Here is an 8,570-nt window from a genome sequence, read left to right as displayed (position 1 = left end):
TGTTCGATCTCAAAGAAAATTACTGAATGAAATTGCCAAGAAATTACATAGTACAGCAAACACAACAGACAAGGAAATATCAGTGAACATTAATTTCATCTGCAGTTAATTATATATCTGATCAACTCAACCTCTTGCTTAGGTTATGCTTACTTAGGGTAGGTAAGATTAGGTAGAGTCAGTAAATTTATGTTAAGATAACTGCTCCACTGATTTTCACGCAATTTAGTGTTTTACTGTGGACAACGGTAGATTATATTCTGTCTAGAAAAAAGTCTACTTGTCAAAAGGTTACAGACCGTCCTTAATGTTTCACTGGACTTCAAGCACGTTATTGTATTCAGGCTCATGCCAGACTATTTATTCAACCATGATAATTCTCTTATCAGTCAAAAGGCTAAATAAGGGTAGGTAAGACGGTTTGATTTGATATGGAGATTGAAATGGCATGGTTTAATTATTAACCAGTACTCAAAGAAATCTATGAGGTTTACCCTCCATTTTTCTTACCACAACATCTTACTTCTTTTAATGGTTATAACTAAGAAACTATATGGATTCTGACATTTTGTTATACATACATTGTGTCGGAGAATTTTCCCAGGAATGCGCCCAGTAACATATGAAAAATATTTCTGGAAAACCATGTACAGCGAAATTTTATATTACTAATCAGATCATTCACCGCGAGATCCATGCTGCACTTTACAACATACGACTTAATTTAGCCTCGTAGCGTGAGATTTAAGAGTACCTTTAGTAAATGAATCATACCTTGCAGCAGATAAAGACAAAAATAGAATGATTAAGAAGGTATCAAATGGTTTCCTTTCGTAGACTGCAGGATTTTTTTTTTTTTCTGACTCATTCATTGCTAATGGTTTTGAATATTTAAAGTGTGTCTTGCCAGAGAGTAAGGATTGAAAACAATTAATGAAGATCCTTTAGTATGGGTCAGTAGTTTATTATTGCTAACTCTTAATTATTATTTTTAGATCGAACTAAAGAATACTTAAAAGATTTATTAAAGCAGTTTACATTCTCCTTAGTACAGTTCACGATTTTATTTATCTTGAGTGAAGCACCAGATCTGTAAATCTTGTTAATTCCTTCAGAACAAGAAAATACACTATTTGACTCTTGCTGCCATCAAATGACAGTATTCTGCTAATGGGAGGTGTTCGTGTTATAAAACTGATTGGCAGAGTGTTACCTAGTACTGTGAAATTACCATTAACTGTAATGGGAAACATTAAGCATTTTATTATGATCATTTCAGGGCAAGAATTCGATTTTATACCGATATGTTCTCCCTTCACAAATAAATACAGGTTATGTAAGTTACTACTACTAAATTAACGCAACAAAGAGATTGTCATCTAAATCAAATGCCAGTCAGCTGACAAAATATGCACTTGTAATGATACAGTTTTAGAACATAGCAGACCATTAACCCGAGGCATCCCGTCGACGTATGGGTACATTGCAATGTTATGTCACTGCCAGTCCCATCAACTTACTGGTACATCGCGCAATTGCAAGGTTCATAATTTGCACAAATTTCAAATCTCATGCTTGATTTTGGGTACGTAGGGTCGGGAGACCTTCCCCCACCTGCCACCAGGTGGGGACACTCGGTGACCCCGCGAGACCCGCACTCACCCTCGGCTCAGTCACTCACCAGTTAGCAGTGACCCAGGTCAGACATGGCGCACAGAGGCCTCTCGGAGAAGGAAATTCAAGCTGCCTTGGACGCCTTCACAGGCGACAATGATTCTCTCTTTGATGACGAGGTGAGAGACAAGGATGATGTCCAACCAGAGGAGGAGGAAAGTAGCAGCAGTGATGAAGAGGTCCCGTCCCCAAGGAAGTGGTGCTACATTACATGTCGTGCCGCTAGAGAGGGCCAGCCTGCACCAAAACATCGTGCAATAACCTCTCTGCAGCTCCTACATGATGTGGAGCCTGAAATCGATGAATAGGACGAGGATGAGGACGAGGAGGGAGCCGTGGGATGTACTGGCACGTGGTACGGTCGTCAGATAATCACGCATCACGGCCCTGAGTGCACAACACGTCGTACTAGCAGGTATGGGCCTAGTGTTTTGTTAGGGGAGGGTGGAAGTGGCGTTGAGGGAGTGGGGAGTGAAATCGAAAGTGTTGGGGCGATCCTGGAAAGTGAGAGTGCGTGGTGAATCACATAGTGTGGTGATGGAGCGGGAAGGTGAGGAGGAGCCACTCCCCAGCACGTCTTATTCTCCTCAACATTCCCGGACTTCCTCCCCACAGCCCCCTGATGTTCCCCAAGGCTGTAAGGATAAGGGAAATGGGAAGGGTAAAGGCCGCGGGAAGAGGAGTGTGAGTGGGGAAGCCCTCCGCACTCCTCCCCAACCTCCCCCACCAGCATCTCCTCCCCACCCCGACGAAGACGACGATGAGGGCGAGGGTAATGTGAGTTGGAATTGGGAAGATAGCTGTGATTTTTCTCCCATCATTCACCCCTTCACTGAGCAGGGGCACACTGGCTGCACAGCTCCAGGGATTCATTGTTGCTCCACCAGGCTAGATTTTTTCCACCTGTTCTTTGGTGAGGGTTTTATGGAGCAGATAGTGGAACAAACCAACCGTTTTGCTAGCAGCCAGCTCCATGAGAGTAGACGTTCGATCATTTACGATTACCCTGTCTCCCTTGCAAAATTTTTTTTATTTTTTGCCCTGGTACTCTTGATGGGTATTGTACATAAAAACAGAATTCCGTCATACTGGACAATGGACCCTATCATGCAGACACCAGTATTTGGCAAGATCATGAGCTGTAATCAGTTTCAGCAAATTCTAAGCCGCCTCCACTTTTACGATGCTGATGATCCTGCCAATGCAAATGACACAGATAAGATGAGGTGAATTAGGTTGGTTTTTAGTCACCTACGGCAAACATTCCGTTCCTCATTTTATCCCTATAGAGACCTTGTCATAGACGAGGGTCTCGTGTTGTGGAGAGGCAATATTTCCTTTCGCCTGTACATACCCAGCAAAAGGCACCGTTTTAGTTTCAAGATCTTTATTATGTGTGAATGTAGGACTGGCTATGTGCAAGACATAGTCTTGTACACCGGTGCACAGACAGACATTATAGAAGATCGGAGTATTGGACTGTCTGGAGCAGTGGTAAAGACAATGATTGAAGACTACCTTCATCGTGGTCACGTCCTTTACCTGGATAACTGGTACACTAGTCCTCTTCTCGCTCGTTATCTACACCTGCGTGACACAGGACTCTGTGGTACCATCAAGGTGAACTGGCGTCACATGGTCAAGGTGGGGCAGAAACTAGAATAAAATGAGGTGGTCTTCTTCAAGGCTAACAATATCCTAGCTATAGTGTGGAACCACAACAGGGAAGTCTGTCTCTTGTCCACAGTTCACCGCCCATTGATGCACCGTACAGAGTCCGCGAATTTCTGCAGCAAGAGGAGGCGCCACATCTGGAAACCTGAGTGTGTGCTGGATTATAACATCAACATGCGGCTGGTGGACCAGTCAGACTCCATGATATCCACTGTCGAGTGTGCCAGGACCACGATGACGTGGTCCAAGAAGCTCTTCTTTCACCTGCTCGATATAACTGCCCTCAATTGCCACCACCTGCAGCCATGACAACAGGAGTTCAGGAAACCTTTGAAGGGTTTGTGAGGGAGCATGGACGTGAGATTTTAGCCAGGTATGCGGTCGAGAGGCCTCAACAACGCACACACACTGCTCCTACCACCCAAACTCCCATGAGAATGTCCGCCCGCCATTTTCCCACTCCTATACCTGCCCAGCCAAATAGACCTAGGCCCTAACGCAGGTGTCATGTGTGTGGTAATTCCCGTGTGAGACTCTCCACTCAGAGAAAAGACACCCGCTATGAGTGCTTTGAGTGTAGCGTGGGTTTCTGCATTCACCCTTGTTTCAGTGAATATCACACCTTGATGGAGTTCTAATATGGTGTGAATGCGATATGACGCTCATACTCAGGAAGAAATGCGACATACAGACCCTCAGTGTAATTATAAGGCCCGTAAATATGTAAATAGTAGTATAAAAATGGAAACGGGTATAATGTAAGTGGGAAATTATTATGTAAGTGCATAAATATATTCTAAGTCGAAACATTCCTAGCAAGTGTATATAGATGCGATATTCTGACGTTCAGTGGAATAAATAAGGCCAGTAAATATGTAAATACAGTGGAGTCTCTTTTATCTGAAAATCATGGGACTTTCACAGTTTCGTTTAATCGATTTTTTTTGGATAAAAGATAATTTAACAATATGTAGGATACAAGGGAACAGTATTGTACTAACCCATCATCCATTTCTGGTGACGTCTAACCCACCACCAGCACCAGCACCCCAAAAGCCACTCAACCATCACCAAAACACTTAATACACTGTAGTATACGTATGTAACTGCACTTTTGTAACATTGGGTGAGAGGTAAATTGCCGTAAACTAACTGTAGTGGCGCAAAACAAGCCCGCCATGTTTGAATTTTTGGATAGATTTCAGACTTTTGCGGTTAATCGAAATGAGAACGTTTTAGTAAAACTTACGGTTAATGGCATATTACGGTTAAAAGAATTTCGGATAAAATAGACTCCACTTTAGTTGTATAAAGTGGAAACGGGTGAAATGTAAGTGGAAAATTATTATGTAAGTGCATAGAATATAATCTAAGTCGAAACATTCCTAGCGAGGGTATATAAATGCGATATTCAGACGCTCAGTGGAATAAATAAGGCCCGTAAACATGTAAATAGTATTATAAGGTGGAAATGGGTGTAATGTAAGTGGAGAGGTATACTGGAAGTGAAGAAATAAATTATAAGCTGAAACACGAGTGGTAGCGAGTGTGCTTGCTACATGAATATGCGTAGTATTTCGCTAAATATCTTCGTAGGGAATGTAAATAAGTGAAAACATTTAGATTGGTTGAAAAATGGTACAATGTCATGAAAACAATAATATGAAAGTAAAAAAAATGTAATGTATGTTGAGTGAAGAGTCATAGCGAGTGCGCTGAGTATACAGATGTGCACAATAGTTATGCTAAATATCATCGTAATGCATGTAAACAGCTGAAAACATTTACATAAAGTCAAAAATGGTAAAATGTCATTGAAACAGTATTATGCAAGTAGAAAAAATGATCTGTTTCCTGAAACAAGAAACTAAGCAACTAGCGTGTAACCAATACGACCAAACTCGCTATGCTCGTGCGATGGAACAATGCTTATTTTTCCTATATATATCACTGAAAACCATTTATATTTTGTTATGGTTGTTTATTAGTTCCAAATCAATAAATGTAGATGTGTTCTTGATTGTTTCTCCCACAATTACCTACCATAGAAAACGTGAGAGCCTGACACGTCAGTAACAGAATACGATATCTAACGTGGGGTTCCTCACCTGTTCTGACCACTTATGGACCCTGGTAAGCCCATTTTTGGTGATTTTCCTTTGTTTCTCAACAAAAGTGGAGGTTTTAGCCAAAAAAAAAAAAAAAAATCCAAAAATGCACGGGACTGGGGGGTATCGGAGGGTGGAAATCGGTTGGGATGTGACGGGTTAAGAGATCGCATACCTCTGCCAACGCTTAGACCGGAAAACTAAGATCACCACCAAAATTTAATAAACTCTTCCATGGCCAGTGACTCACATACTCCAAACAATTTCGCTAAAATCTATCAATAAATTTTTGACATATGAACAACAATCCCGAATCGGGTCTCGATGTCAGATCACCACCAAAATTTACGGTACTAAACTCTTCCTTGGCATATGACTCAAATAACCATAAAATTGCACTGACATTTATCAACTTTTTTAGGTGTCTTGTGGACAAACAGATAAACAGGGATGAATACATAACCTCTTCCAACTTTCGTTGGCAGAGGTAATGACCAGTACATCAGAGAATCTGAAACTACAGTAGGTAATCATTTGAAGATTACTGTTGTTTACATTACATTGTTCAAATAAGAGAGGAACCTAACATATCAAATTATTCTTGAAACTTGATGCAAACCAACCCAGATAAAAGCTGGATGTAATAAGTGTTATAACAATGAAAAACAAGAACAAAAATAGGATAGAGGGTTCTCTTACACCGTACTAAGCACATAAAGTATCATAGAGGAAATGGCCTGTCTGAAAAAAGGCGAGGTGAGAGATTGAAATCAGTGCTTTCTCTCCACTGTAACTTACAGGCTGGAAACCTGAAATCTAAAAGTGTCCATAAAACGTATAACAGGAAGTATTTATAGAGGAAAGGAAAGAAATAAGTAAGACATGTTGAAATTGAAAAGAAAACATCTTGGTTAAGGGAACGGACGAAAACAGAGGATTTAATCACACTTAGAAAACTTAGAAAATGGAAGTGACGAAAAGCAGGTCACGTTTTTCGTAGAGGAATGAACAGCCAAAGTAACGTGAGAGGAAAATGCAAATGAAGAACAAGATGGCGAGACGAAATGGGCATGGTTGCAGCTATTCAGTCCAAACTGCTAACAACCATTATGACAGAGCACAAAATTATGGCAGAGGCCTTCGTCTTGCTGGGGACTCTTATACAGACGAAGATGATAATGACAATGACAGGGCTATCATCACTTGTCAAGAAATTATGCAAGACCAAAAGGCTAGTTAAAGATTTCAAATTGGATTTCACAGAAGCTCTTTGTAACTCTTATGAAATACATTATTTTAGTTAAAGGATACACTTTATGTACGACACATGTTTTGAGGGACGAGGTTAAATACATCTCAAAAACATGTGCTGTACATGCCACGGTAATAACAATGAAACAAGAGGAGAGAGCTGAATTAGCAATACTACTTGTATCAATCTTCAAAAACATAGGCAATGTTACAATGTAGCAGCCCTGCATCTGACAAAACGCATACCTCCAACCTCCCTGCACACCTAACGAAGCGCATAATGGCCTTCACCCCCTGCCCTTCTGTGTAACACAGAGATATTAAAACTTAATAAAATCAGTGATATGGAATAGGGAAGTGTGATAGGAAGTAGAAAACCACCACCACCATCATTACCACCACTATCATGATCACCATAACCACCAGCACCATCATCACTACCACTACAATCATCAACACCTCTACCACCACCACCACCACCATGATCACTACCACTATCACCACTACCACTACCACCACCATCATCATCATCATCACCAATGCTACGCTGTTGCAACACTCCAGCTCACCAAACACATACCCCCCCACCTCCCTGTACACTTAACCAAGTGCATAATGGCCCTCATCCCCCCCTCCTCCCCTCCCCTCTGTATACCATAGAGACATGAAAACATTTCAGTAGTTTATCCATGGTAAACATAAACCTGTCCCTAAAGATTACTTGCGCAAACCTCATTCAAATCTCTAAGATATTTTTTTTTAACTTTGTCCTTAAAAAAAAAAAAAATAAATAAATAAAAACAGCACTCTGCCTATCAAAAGGTACAAGTTCACTGTAAGACACATAACTATGTGAAAATGTCATGACTCTATAGTTAATACTTTCTGACCTTTGCTCCAGATACGAAATCTTTACCTTTTTACGTTTTCATTATTAAAAAAAAAAAATACTTAAGACACGGCATTCTACTTGTCAAAAGGCACTAGTTCACTATAAGATACACAACTATGTGAATTATCACGACACTATAGGTAATACTTTATGAGATTTGCACCAGAAATGACCAGCCAGCCATCCGCCCAGCTACCCAACTCTATGTACGGATACCAGTGATAACAATACTCTCTTCTTTGTCAGGTGGAAGGTAAAAATATGGAACAATTTCGACACTCCCTTACTGAATAGGCAATCATGCATGGTCAAGTGAAATGAGTGATGAACTAGAGCAAAATGACCTGAGGTCACAATACAATGCCCACACCTCAAATTTGGGGCTACCCACTCCCGCCTTTACCCCTGGTGGATTTTCACCAAAATCAAAACACTTCCTCAGTTCCATACATCCAACACCTGTGCAAAATTTGAAGATGATCTGCTCATTGGTTCAAGAGTTAATTGATGCACAGACTCAAAAATGTGTGACCTTGATTTTAACCTTTCAGGTTCACTCACGGTCAAATGCAATCGTGTCAACATAATCCTCATGTATGACTTCCTATTTGTGATTGGGAGTAACCATAAGTCTATCTCTCACCATTTGCCTCCTATGGCACTTTGAAAAACTTGCTCCAAATGTGGGACCCTCCATTCTTATCGTCACCCCTGGTGGATTTTCACCAAAATCGAACCACTTCCTTAGTTTCACATACCCAACACCTGTGCAAATTTTGAAGATGATCTGGTCATTGGTTCAAGAGATAATAGATTCACAGACTCTCAACAGTCACATACACCCCTTCCACAATGAATTGTGGGTTAGTCAAGCACTGGAATGGGAAATTCACCATCATCACCATCACTCTTTGTTTCTTTCTACTTGCAGGTGGGGAGAGGTAGGATACAGAACGCCAGGAAAAAGAGAG

At 40.9% G+C, this 8,570-nt stretch overlaps 1 protein-coding gene across 1 annotated transcript in view; it reads left to right on the top strand.

Annotated features, from left to right (window-relative positions):
• Positions 1–1,706: 1,706 nt before the first annotated feature.
• LOC145397125 (glutamate receptor ionotropic, delta-1-like) overlaps positions 1,707–8,570 on the top strand; it is a 65,370-nt gene continuing 58,506 nt past the window's right edge. Inside the window, exons 1-2 of the mRNA XM_080270324.1 lie at positions 1,707–1,793; positions 1,983–2,089. Of these exons, the coding sequence (XP_080126450.1) occupies positions 1,707–1,793; positions 1,983–2,089 (194 nt within the window). The remainder of the gene's footprint in view (positions 1,794–1,982; positions 2,090–8,570) is intronic.

The sequence above is a fragment of the Coenobita brevimanus genome, chromosome 40, assembly GCF_032717465.1.
Source record: "Coenobita brevimanus isolate Jiangsu-jjx chromosome 40, ASM3271746v2, whole genome shotgun sequence".
Taxonomy (NCBI): Eukaryota; Metazoa; Arthropoda; class Malacostraca; order Decapoda; family Coenobitidae; genus Coenobita; species Coenobita brevimanus.
Note: the sequence above shows the minus strand (reverse complement) of the source record. Positions and strands in the feature narration are given on the sequence as shown.